The 13933-nt window shown below is 37.1% G+C and overlaps 1 protein-coding gene across 2 annotated transcripts in view; it reads right to left on the bottom strand.

Annotated features, from left to right (window-relative positions):
- The window catches only part of LOC147166742 (receptor-type tyrosine-protein phosphatase gamma-like), a 385386-nt gene that overhangs the window by 41873 nt on the left and 329580 nt on the right, over positions 1 to 13933 (bottom strand). For both annotated transcript variants that reach the window (XM_086086609.1, XM_086086610.1), the window contains exons 10-13: positions 11990 to 12098; positions 11650 to 11699; positions 10796 to 11525; positions 4322 to 4454 (exon numbers count right to left, since the gene is read on the bottom strand). In XM_086086609.1, coding sequence (XP_085942735.1) covers positions 4322 to 4454; positions 10796 to 11525; positions 11650 to 11699; positions 11990 to 12098 — 1022 coding nt within the window. The remainder of the gene's footprint in view (positions 1 to 4321; positions 4455 to 10795; positions 11526 to 11649; positions 11700 to 11989; positions 12099 to 13933) is intronic.

The raw sequence follows: 13933 nt of genomic DNA, 5'->3' as shown, positions 1-13933 counted from the left end.
GAGAGACTATGTCTCTCGGCTGGCCTGGGAAAGCCTTGGGATCTCGCCGGAGGAGCTGGTTGAAGTGGCTGAGGAGAGGGAAGTCTGAGCATCCCTCCTAAAGCTGCTGCCCCTGCGACCCGACCTCTGATAAGCGGTAAAAGATGGATGGATGGATGGATGGATGGATGGATGGATGGCGGAGAACATAATTGAAACTTTATCTTTTTTAGTGTGCAGAATTTGGGGGCATTTAAATAAACATTTTATTCAAATGTATTTTGAAGAGCATCAATTATACGTGGATTTTCGGGGGTTCATTTGTTATTTTTGTACCTCGGATTTGCTTCTCTGATGTCAGATTGGCAATGCAAATGAGAATATGTTCTTAGTTGTCCTACTTGGATAAATAAAGATTAAATAACCAAACAAAATTCTCTGGACAAGGGGAACATATAAAAACAGTTATAAAAACAGTTTCAGTAACACGACTGAAAAAAATTTAAACAGTGGATTAAGGGGAAGAAAATTAAGTAATTTGTCACAATATATTTTAGGGATGCTCCGATCGATCGGGCACCGATCATGATCATCCGATATTCATGAAAAAGTACGGGATCGGAATATTTGATCAAAGCCTTTCATTCCCGATCAAAAATCTGATCATCCGCAGTTCATGCTATGCAGCCTGCCTGGCCTGAGAGACGAGACTCAGGGCAATTGCAAGAACTCTTCTTCCGTCCTCCTCCCCCCTCACTTCACACAGCAGGCGGCTCGCAGCCCCGTATGCGCGTGGCAACAGAGTGATAAACATGTTGTTGGCTCGAGAGCGATTAATTCACACTCACTGCGGAGCGGTTTCTGTACAGCATCTGTACGGACTGCAATTCAGACTGAGTGTGTTTGAGAGAGCTGTACGTGTCGGGAAATCTGCACCCGTGAAACCACAAGATTCCCCGGAATTCACGCTGGACAGTTGAGTTCACGCAATAACAACTGTGTATATAGTGCGCTACTGGTAAACAATAGCCATTCTTGCCTGTCGTCCCATAGATATACTTTTTGGACATTATTTCTGGGACTTCTACCATGGGTAAATACATTTGTGTTTAAATAGTGTTGTTTTGTCTTTTTTTATTTTATTTTAAGCTCGTTTTTTGTCTTTTAAATGTCCGACTCATGTCAAGCTATGTTGTTAGCTAGCTTCCGTCCTAAAAAAACGAGAGACAGAGAGATGCACTTATATGACATAATCGCGCGGCACAGTCACCTCTCACTATTCGCAAAAGAAGAACGGATACAAACGGGCATAAGTCACATGTCCGTTTTGCATATTTTCAAAAAATGTGCTTACAAATTTCGAAACATTTGGATTGAAAACTTGACTATAGATTTAGACAGATTTGTTAACAAAATTTGGGGGAAAGTCCTTTCGTGTATGTAGTTTTAGGTCTTTGAGTCTAGCTCATGAAAAATGGGAGCAAAAAAAAAGTGTTTTGTTTTGTTCAGTGTATGAAGGTAAGGCAAATCCACAGTTATTGGTTGTCCTAAATTGAAATAATTAAATTGGATTAAAGTAATTTAGTGATACAATAAGTAAACTAAAGGATATACAACTCTCCCACAGAAATATAGAACTATAGTGCATTCTACATCATATGCTGCTCAAAGCACTTTCCAATGTGTCACATTCATACATCAGTGGTCAACTGCTGGTCACCAGTGTCAACCTTTGTGTTGCAATACTGAGCAATACTGTAACAGATTCGTTCATGAAGGTGTGCTTCTAGCCATATGATAAATCAATTAGGAAGATGTTATGTAAATCAATGGGATCCCACTGTTGTTGCGGGTTACTGTTGCACAAGTTTTAAAAACATGAGCTTGAGGTAGAAATATACACATCTCACAAATCCTGAGATTGTGATTTTTATTCCAGAAGCTACATTCGCTTTAATTGCTTGTTCTAAATAAAATGAATATAACTTAGAAGATGCATTCTATTATTTGTTTATTGTTATATTTTATTTATTTTATTATTTGTAGATGTAGTTTACCTGAAACCACCTGAAATATATTTTTATACAATTAATTGCCCAACTTCCAAAAGGTAATGTACTGTTTCATGCAAGTCTGCAAATGAAGACGTTGCTTCAGCATTTGACAAGTCTGCCAAGAATGTTTAATACATTATTTTTCAACTTTTTTTTTTTAAATTTGTTAATAACATGGATAACGTATAGTTAAAGCAGTGCTGCAAATGAATGCTCAATCAGTGCATTATCAGGGAAAACTGAGGAAAGAAGACTTGAAGCCTAAAAATAAGCTTGAGGTCACGGTTAAGCGTGAGTGAAATATAAGTTGATACATGACCTGTGCAGACAGCTGGATTGATTAGAATAGAAGCAAATCTGTTCCTTCGTACATGAGTGAGAGGCCTCGCTCAAATAGTGTGTGGACAGCTTCAAATACTGTCAGCATAGTAACATTCCAACATGTTGCTATTTTAATCGACAAGTTTAGCATGAATCTTTTTATTACGGTGTGGCAAGCACGGTACAGCTTTCTTTCAAAGCTGCCTCATCGAGTTGGTGATTTGCGAGTGACAGACGAGCTCAGAAATACGTACTCGTGATGGGACTTAGGACTTTTTAAAGGAAGGAGCTCACTTAAAAGAGCTGTTCCCAAAGATGGGCACTTTTAGGATTTTTAGCATTATTTTAAAACATCAATGTTTTACATATAAAATCAACATTGGGACTCGTGATACATGGCAATTCATGTCATACTTCAAGTATATAAGTGGTGGGACAATAAATATGGTCTTGTATAACAGTGGTTCTCAACCTTTTTTCAGTGATGTACCATTGAAATCGTGGAATATTTTTTTCAGCCAAGTACCCCCAATCCAACTCAAAGCATTTCTGATTGAAAAAAAGAATACTTAAAACCAAGTGCTGTGCCATCATTGTCTGATTTATTAAACGTTGGAACTCTATTTGTATTTATGTGGTCTCTTGAACTATTAGGAAATAAAATATATAACTAAAAAAAGAAAGATATAATAAAATGTAATTATAAATAAAGATTTATGCACAGTGTCCTCCTTTGGGATCATAGTAAAGCTCTGTTCTCAAAAAGAAACAACTGAATTTTAAACAAAGTTTTTAAGCAAGCCATTCTGGTATGGGGGAGATGCTGGGTTTTTAGGATCTTGAAATTGAATAGCCTACTAAATACAAAATTAATTTTTTGAACGTATATTTTTCTGAAATATTTGCATATACTTTTAAAATATATTTTAAAATCTCACGTACCCCCTGGAGTGCCTTCACGTACCCCCAGGGGTACACGTACCTCCATTTGAGAACCACTGTTCTAGAAGAATAAACACTGAAAAAACATCGTCTTGTCTTCTAATAAACTTAAAATATTTTATGTTTTAATGACATGGCTCTACAAAGACTCAATTCCCATCGTTCACAGTGAAGAGCCATTCAAAAGACTTGTAAACGTCACATCACTAATTAATACACAATTGCTGGGTTAATAATTCAAATCGAGTAAAACAGATAACCCAGCACTGGGTCCAAAAGGGACCTCGTCAATGCTAGATTATTTGTACCTAGCACAATGGGTTGAGGATTTGACCCATGTTTGGGCAAGATCTTGATCAAAGACACAAAAACTACCCATACTGATCAGTTAAACCTGCCAAGAAATGGGTTACCAGGTTGTCAGTTCGGCTGTGATTAAAAATAACACACATCTTTATTACCAATAATTTCCAAGGAGAAGAAGGAGAAGTAACTTACCCCTCTTAGGGGTTGCCACAGTGAGTCGCTACCATTAGCACTTTTTTTTTTACACCGGCTACACTTCCTAAATGTAATTCACACACTTTTACTTAAACATGGGACCGGGAGTGGCTGAGAATTGGCGGCTTAAAGGGTCTTCCCCAACTGGATGATTCTATTTACCCTGACCAGGATTTGAACCCTGAACCATCCATATGCCACCAACATTTTCTAAGAATGTTACACTAAATTTATTTCAACTTCAGTACACCAAACCCCAAGATGGCGACCGATTTTAGCTCTACAGCCCGCCCAAATTCAATCATCAACCCAATCTGCTCAGAACCCTAGGGTTAGCAACTGTATTAGCAAAACAACCCAACATTTTTTGTGTGTGCAGATTCCGATTAAATTGTTCTCCTTTTGAACACTCACCAAATACACAATGTGTAGGCTTACAAGTGCAACAAGCAAACGTCCTTCGTTCCTCTCGGGTTTTGATATCACTAATATGAATGTAGTTACCAAGTGTTGGAGTTACCTACCTCCAGTATGAGAGTACAGCAAGCAGCAGGCCAAAACAGAGGAAGAATAGAGCTGAGACCGCCATCAAAGGTGTCATCCAGTGCACATGATCCAGCCGCAGTCTATTTCTCACTTGGTGGGTCCAGTTGGTCACTGAGGAACAACAAAAAGATAAATAGGCTACTGTACTCTTGTACTCATAGAGTAGCAGAGTAGGATAGAGTAGAGTAGCATAGTAGAGCAAGATAGACTAGGATGGACTAGGGCTGTGTCCAAATGTCTCCTAACCCCATTCACTACTTAGCCTGCTATTTTACAAATTAAAAGTTATTATTGCCCATAGAGCCATGGAATCTACTACTTCAACCGAAATTCGCCTGTCAGTCAAAGTTGCACATTTAGTACATAGAGCGCGATATTTACTTAATTTGGAGATCGCTAGTTTGAAAACAGCCCCTTATCTTCTATTGCCTGCTGTTTTGACCAAGTTAATCAAATCGCCGACTTTGCCGGAATTCACAGCGCATGACCTATATCATTATGTAGTCAATGCTGTCTCTTCTCCTTACACCGGGGCTGTTTCAAAAGCTTGTCGCTGGCTGAGTCTCTGGGACGAGATGCTACGCTCACACCGGGGGACAATATACCTTGTAATGCAAAGGTAAAACTTGTTTATCATGCTAACTGACTTTTTTTTACACAGTCCGCTGACTTATTTTTACACTTTGATGATGTTATGTTACTATGTTTACTAGCATGAAACAAATGACTATTGTCGTGGCAAGCTATACAATAATTTCATGAATATGACGCCGGCTCCAGAGTGAAAAACTCCAAGCACAAAGACGAAATCCCCCATTATTAAACAGTCAAATGCACTTAATAGTTTTGAAGAAGGTGCATTTTAAAACTAAGCTGTGTGTTCATGCATTTGGGGTGGACACTAACTATCTGGCTCATTAATGTGATTTGAAACACGCAATTCGACACCTGTCACAATCTTTGTTAGTGTACGTTTACTCGTAAAATGTATGAACATTTATCTACTAATTACAACATTTATCTACCAATATCGCAAAAAATTATCGCTGCGATAAAAATCAACATTTGGTTTACTCCTTTGTCTGTCTGTACAACCGACCACACAGCAAGATATGACCATTTTATAAGATAATCGATTAGATAAAGGACTTTACGCTGTACGAGATTCAATGGTTACAATACAGGCAAGTGGCTCTTTTGCCGTCCAGCGTCCCGTAGGGGGCGTTCCCATGAGGGCTGTGACGTCACGTGCAAAAGTCAATTCATACTATACACATTTGCCCACACACGCCACACCCAACTGTTCTCCACAATGTGCATACACTAAGTATTTATCCTCCCTTCTCAGCACATTCCATAAGCAACATATTTTTTTACCTTCTTTTGAAATTATTGATGTTTGGAAATTATTTTAAATCCTCACTTATACTGTTCCACAGCTTCACACCACAAATTGACAGACAAAAACTTTTCCTAGTTGTGCGTATATTTATCACTTTGAAATTGTATTGACCCCTTAAATCACAATTTCCATCCCTATTCCGAAATAAATTTTGGATGTTTTCCGGTAATTTGTTGGTTTAGCCTTGGACATGATTTGTGCTCTTTGAAATAATACAATATCCATAAATTTGAGTAGATTTAATTTTACATAGATTTGATTTTACATAGAGCAAATTTGTGTGTTCAATGTATCCTACATTATGGATGGTTCTTATGGCTCTTTTTTGTAGACGTATCAATGATTGCAATGAATTCTTAGTTATTTCCCCAGACCTCAGCACAATATTATAGATAGGGTAAAACTAGGGAACAGTACAAAGTGTGGAGTGATTTAGAATATATCATATCACTAGCTTTATTAATGATGGCAATATTTTTTTGCTATTTTAGATTGGACATGCACAATATGCTACTTCCAGTTAATTTTTTTTTATCAATTATAACTCCGATAAATTTAATTTCCTGCACCCTTTCAATTTCAACCCCATTTATATTTATATGCATTTGAATGTCTATTGTATGATTCCCAAATTGTATAAATTTAGTCTTATCCACATTTAATGATAGTTTATTAAAAATCAAACCACATTTTGAGCATGTTCAATTCCTTGTCTATTGTTTGCTGTAATTTACTTAGATCATCACCTGAACAAAAAATGCTTGTGTCATCTGCAAAAAGTACCACTTTCATTGCCTCTAACACAAACATCATTAATAAATATAATTCATATATATAATAAATAATTTGGGCTCCAACACCGACCCCTGGGGGACACCACAGGTAATGTTCAAAAGTGATGAGCAGTGATTGTCAATCATTACAAATTGCTTCCGCATATCCAAATAACTTTGAATCCACTCCCATGCAATACCCCTGATACCAATTTTATATAACTTTGTTAATAATATGTCATGATTAACAGTGTCAAATGCTTTTTTAAGTCAATAAATATACCAAATGCATGTTCTTTGCTGTCTCTTGCATCTGTTATTGTTTCAGTTGATTCTAATATTGCACGTGCAGCTGATCTATTACCCCTAAAACTATATCGACATTCTGGTAGTAAATTGTACTTTACTAAAAAATAAATCTAACCTTTTGTTGAACATTTTTTCTAGTATTTTGGAGAATTGTGGAAGTAGTGAAATGGGTCTATAATTTGCAAAATTATATTTGCTGCCAGTTTTGTACAATGGAATTACTTTAGAAATGTTCATTTGTTTGAAAATGTACCGGACTTAAATGATAAATTACATGTATATGTTAATGTTTCAGAAATCTTATTGATTACCAATTTAAGCAATGTCATATCAATGTTGTTGTTATCAGTTTATGTTTTGTATTTATATTTTTTAATCATTTCCTGAATCTATTCCTCTTCCACATCATTGAGGAACATTGAGTGTGGATTCCTTTCCACCAATGCACCTACAAATGGTTGTGAGCCTAGATCTGGAATATTTTTTTTGCCAAATCAGAGCCAACATTTACAAAAAAATTAATTGAAGCTATTTGCTACCTCCTCCATATTGACGTTTTCAGTGTTATCTACTAAAAAATATTTGGGTAAACTATCATGCTTAACACCATCTCTAATAATGCCATTTAATATTCTCCAAATTCCTTTAATATTATTTTTATTATCATCTAATTTATTTTGATAGTATTCCTTTTTACTAATCCTTATAATGTGGATTCTATAACCCCCGTTGGTCATTGTTTTCTATGTCTCTTGAATGGGTTGCAACTTTTCCATTTAGTTGCACCTTGTGGTACAATGACAATAAAGCTTCTGATTCTTTCAATAAGCTGCTATGCCTGGAGCCAGACGCCACATAAGACCAGGCCCACGCAGTATACTGTATGTTGTACTGCTTCACTTCATCTCTATGTCGACATTTTCTGCTTTAACATACATGCATACTATAAATGGATAAAACTCCGTGCCTGCTTCAGTTCCCCTGTACTTCTGTTTGCTCTTATAACAACAAAAATTAAGGCATAAAAATGTGAACATCTTTATGCAAACAAAAGCAGTGGTGTGCAGTGAGATATTTTCACTGTCATTTATTTATCCAACACAAACCATGCAGGGAAATGTAGCTATAAATGGAGCAAGGCCTTTTCCCCTCCTACAACTGAATCAAGCCTGCAGCCATTTCTCCTCTCCCCATGTGTGAAAGTAGGCCAACACGAAGATCTGAGCAAGAAGGGAGGGAGATACAAAGATGTTGAGGGGGTGGTAAAGAATGAGAGAGGAGAGAGGGTGAAAAAAAGAGGATATGCAAAAAAAAAAAGGAGGAGGGAAGGGAAGTAAAAAAACGCTGCTTCGTGAACATGATTGACAATAAAGAGGACTCGGAAGACATTTGAGATTAGGTAGAGAAGCAGGTTTGACAAAGAAGCTGAGATTCAACTTCATTATTCAGATCTGTTATTAGCATAGGCATCAGTGGCCTTTGTTAGTGTCCTTTGACCTTCAACTTGCTTCAACCCTCCACTTTACTGGGTTTAAATTAGCACTGCTCTATGTAGCAATTTGCCCAAAAATATCTTTATTGAGCAGCTTTAAATATAAACAATTGTATGAAGGACAGATGAAGGCAAAGTGAAGTAAATAGAATGTCACTATCAAAACCAGACAAAGTGCATTTTCTCCAGAAATTGTGTGGGAATACTGAACGCTGAATGTTAATAAAAGCTGGATGCTTGTGAAATCTTCGAAAGTAAATCGAAAGATAAGTTATGTGAAAATGACTAATTATTAATTGGAGTTGTATGATAAATGAAAAAAAAAAGAATAGTTGAACTGCAACTAGTCTAAGAAGGGATTCAAACCCTCACCTTCTGTTTACTGGTCAAAGCCATCTACTGATCCACAGCAGACTTAAGGTTGTCATTGAAAGGGTATAGAAGGAAGTCTTGTTGAATGCCAGAATGAATGTGGCCAGGGTGGAAGGCATATTATGCCTTCAAAAACAATGCTGTTCATTTACCATGTTAATTATTGTGAGTGTAGTTTGCAGTGGAAGATAACTTTATTGAAGTAAGCTGAGAGCTATTTAAAATGTCTTTTTTTTAACAAGACTCTTTCAAGGTCTTAATAATCAAATTGCATCTACAATTCCAGTTTACTGTCAAATTATGATGTTAGCTAGAAAATGCTACTGTTGACGATGGCTTCTAATATACCTTTACACACAAATGAAATTTGATCAAAACAATTTCCACTCCCAGAAGTCGTGACTACATATCCAGTTACCACTTTAAACATAGTTGTGAAACAACTTTGAAGGTTTTGACCTTGTGTCCTGCCAGCTCAAATAGAATAAAATGTAGGCTACCGTGTAAGCATTGACAAAGAGAAGGAGGAAGCTATTTCCAGGCAATATCACAAAATTGCTTTTGTTCATAGTAATGTCTGGCCTTGTGCTTCTCTCAAAGCACTGAAATTGAATTGATTGTCCCTTGGTGTTTGCTTGGCTAATACAGTGCACTGCTGAAAGTCTTTGCTGAGTGGAGGCACTTTACATTACTGCAATCCATCCTCACTTACAGTACCTGTTTCAGACCCTTGATGAGGAGCCCTCTATTACTTCTTACAATGCACGTAAACTATCCAATGCTGTTTTGTTACTAAACATAAAAAATAATAATAATTATGCAACACAAAAAAAGTTAACTATCCTTAACAAAGCACTTCATGTTGTTCATTGTTGGTGTTGAGATTTTTAAAAGTTTATATTATCACTTCTGTTGTTGGACTAGACAGCATTATGTTTAAATACCAAATATGTTGTGTAGGGGGATGTTTGAAGGTGTGGACATTTTTAATGCTTAGTTTTCATTGTCATTGAGTGACTTGACAAAAATCTATACTGTTGGTCTGTTTACAGCAGATCTCTGGCTGGGTGTTCGGTGTGACTGTTTATTGATAATTGATGATAGTCTAATTACTATTTGGTATTTTTTTATTTTTTGGGGGGGGGACTTTTTTTTATTGTATTTATTTATATAAGTAAATACTTGTTTTTAAAGGTGCAATACAAATAAAGAGGGCTGGGTATCGATGCTAATTTCCTCAATCGATTAGATTTAGATTCACAAGAGTCCAGTTGGATTAGATTTTTTTGGATTCGATTTGATTCACTCCAATTCAATCCAATATTGAATAATTATGTAACATCAATTCTTCTTAAATGTCAAGGACTTGATTAAAAACTCCATATACATTAAATTCCAAAAAAAATTTTGCGAAGGCCATAACTGGTGAAATTATTTAGTGTATTAATGAAAGTAACAAGTGATAAAATCACACAAACACTGACATCATCAGTAAGAATAAGATGAAAATATTTTCAAAATTTGAATTAAATAATTGTAAATGTAAAAAATAAATTATTTTTAAATTTTAAATATTCTGAATTGTCTTAAATTGCAATAATCAGGTATTTCATAAATGTAAGAAAATACCTTTGAAATTAAATTTTCTTATGATTTATGGGGAAAATATATATTAAAATAACGATTTATGGTTTTACAAATCGATAGGCTCGAAAAGGAAAATTGATTCAATATCAATTATTCGATTTTCTAAACCCAACCCTACAAATAAAGTGTATTATTATATTATTATATTATATATATATATAATATTATTATAATATGGTGGGGGCATCAAAGGGGGAAATGTTGTTGTTATTCAAGGACCGTCACTGGTAGCAGCTTATGGTGGTGTGGCTAACTACAACCATTTCATTTTCTCACATGGCGCCCTTGGGACTCTTATCTTCCACCCATGCGTTGCACAGTACTACAGAAGGCTGCAGTTGTTGTTTTGAATGGAATCATGTTGGATGAACCAACTAAAATTTGTAGATTGTGTAGATTCCATAGCAATTGCACTTTTTTTCTTGTTGTTGTGGGGTAGTGAAACATCATCACTCACCAGTATGGATGGAGACAGGGCGATGTTCCCAGGCCTCCACTGGTCGCAGGCTAAGCATTAAACGATACCCCTCAGGAACCAGGAATGTGGTTATAGTGGTATGGTTATGGACAAACAGATCAAGGTTGCAGACCACCCGCAGGTCGTCTACAGCAAGTGGCCAATAAGTTGGATCTGTTGCCAGCTCTTCTTTCTCTTTTGCAGTAGCGTCGGGTTTCCAACAGGCTGGATCATTCTCAGCCACACTGTCGTACATTCTCCCTTCCTCGACCACCTCTAACGAGCGCTTCTTGTGTGTCTTCTCATCTTTGTCCTCTTCCTCCTTATCCTCGTCTTCCGTTTCTCTTTCCTCTTCTTGAACTTTATCATTGTCACCGCCTTCACTCCCTGCCTCGCTGTTCTCTGTCTCTGAGGATTTTGTGATAACAGAAGTGCTGACATCATTGCTGGCCTTGGTTTGTTGATTGGGATGCGGTGTGAGATTCCGTGTTTGTGCTCTGCTCGGCCAAACTGAGCTAGAAAGAGAAGAAATGACTCCTCCACTGAAGCCAAGTCCGGCTAGTAAAGTGCTGGTCACCACAGATGCCACTGTTGCCTGACTACCACTGGAGGAAGGACCAATGCCTGTCGCCATGGAGACAAAGGAGAAGGGAATGCCTGAGGAGGTCCATGTCGATGAACCAGAGGAGATCGGGGCCATGTCAGCTGAAGAGGCTGGTGAAACAGTTGGCTGAGAAACATAAGAGAACCGAAAAATGTGCTTGAGGATTCATTATTGTCTACATAATCATGGAATCTGTTTTTGTTCTGATGATCCAAACAGACACGCAATCCTTCACCCCTGCATTCCTTACCATTCCGGTTTTCACGATCCGTGTCCCCTCAAAGATCCTAGTGGTGTTTGCTAAAATCAAAAGGAATGAGCCATTGTTAAACAAAAGTACAACAACTAGATGTTATTTTACAATATCATGATTTCATTCAAAATCTGAAGTGCTGTAAGACATCAGTTTGGATTGTATACACAAGTCAGAAAATTACCTTCCCACTATTTAATTTTTCCTTTCATACTGTTTGCAATATATTTAGCCATTTATGTAATTTTAAAAGTATCCAGTGATGCTATGTAATCAGTAATAATTCTCTTGTTAAGATAATTTTCACAAAGCTGGCAGTCGTGCATGTGCGTGTTACCTCTGAAGAGCATGCTCTGACTGAAATCACTGCGCATGTCATTGGTGCAGACAGCCTGAACCCGAAACAGGTACAGCACATCCGGCGAGACGTGGGAGATGACAGCCTCCTATAAGATATAAACATAAACCAATTGTTGATGGATGGGTAGTCTGGAACCCTTATTTCTACACTACCTGCAAGCCACCCATGCTGATAGCCAGTGATTACTCAGTCGAACACATTTTTTTGTTGGCTTAGATCTGACAGCTGTTTTAACAAATTTGTGGGTGCAGAATCCAACATTTATCTCAGTCACGTCAAGTTTTTGAGCTTTGGGGTCCCTGATTCCTTAAAAAAAAAAATGTGTATGTACGTCGATATTAACAAACTTTGAAAACTAAGAAAAAAATGAATAAAACAAAACAGAACTTATACAGATGGCTGATTTCATTATGGTTATGGTTGGCTTAGATAAAAATGACCAGGCAATCATAATTTCTTTGAGATGTGGATTTCATCTTCAAAAGACAGGACTTTAATGATGACATGCTTGAGTGGATTTATGACTTTTCATTTCATGTATACATGTGTTGCACTCATCTGTCGAAGGATATAGGGATGACCTTACCCCTCATTTCCAAGTCTTTTTGAACTAACATTCACTTAAGAAGTCCATGATGTTTTTCTAAAATCACAGTTTACATATATGTGCAATTCTGACGACCAGATGGCCACTATGCAATAAAATAATTATAGTAAGCTTTTCTCCTATTACAGCAATGTCAGCAGGCCCCATTTGTATGCTCCTCTTGTCTTTGTTCTCCACCCTCACTCAGCTCTCCCATCACTATAGAATCTACTTTGCCTTTTTCCTTTACTATCAAGAGAGCTGTGCGGTGGGTGTTGGAGGGAGAACGGGGGGCTTGGGGAGAGCATTTACAAGTCAAGCAAGTACCTGATATGCCCCCCCAAAAAAGGAAAAGGAGATGGGAAGGTAGAAAAGAATGACAGTGTGAATGAACAGGTTTCAGAGAGAAGTATAGTCTCTTGAGGTAATGATGCGAGGGTGAAACACCACATTTGCCAATCCTTCATCACAGTTTCTTTCTGAAAAGCTAGGGGGCACTCTGATCTCTTTTTTTTTGCATCCTTCGCACAGTTTTCCCATAAAGCCATTGGCCCAAGGTCATGCTTTTTGCACAGACTGGCAGTGTTGTATCGCCTCCAGCTTACCATTAGTATTCTGTGAGTTGACCAGCAGACTACAATGTTCAGGAATGAAGCACCCAGATTTTTTTGTCTCTTGATAACATTTTTCATGTAACTAATGGAGCATCCTTTTCAGTGTAAGTGTAATTCAAATAATGAATGTAGCTTCTCAGTTATTTAATTGTAATGTTTCCCCTCTTAATTCCATTATCATTATTATTATTATTATTATTATTTGTAACCCCGATTGTCATGGCAAGTTTGCTCTAAATTATTTATTTGGTTGTTACTAACATAACTATGAGATTCATTTTTCAAAAATAATTTCCAGTTTAATACATTTTGTAGCGTTCCCAAAGAAACAACATGCAATCGGGAGAGTCACACTCCCCCACCCCGTGCTCTCGTCATTCACCAGGCACATTCAAGAGTTTTGATTGTGCCTTTAGGAACGCTAGGGAGGCTTACCTTGCTTTCTTTATAGGCGTTTCACATTGCTCGGCAGAGAGCCAACCGCCATTCTAAGTGACTACGCAATGAATGTGTTGAGACATTAATAACAATGGCGGCATACATTCAAATAAAGTTTCGCCAAAATGTATTAAACAGGAAATGATTTTTGAAAAATTTATCTCATAGTTATGTAGAAAATACACATGATGAAATGAGTCCCTGGGCACTTTACGTACATGACCAGCGGTGTGGAATAGTGATCAAGAACACTTAAACATGTAGAAATGTTTTTGTCTATTT

The sequence above is a fragment of the Leptonotus elevatus genome, chromosome 10 (genome assembly GCF_054856555.1).
Source record: "Leptonotus elevatus isolate MCC_2025b chromosome 10, RoL_Lele_1.0, whole genome shotgun sequence".
NCBI classification, from domain to species: Eukaryota; Metazoa; Chordata; class Actinopteri; order Syngnathiformes; family Syngnathidae; genus Leptonotus; species Leptonotus elevatus.
This window is presented reverse-complemented; position numbering and strand designations above follow the sequence as displayed.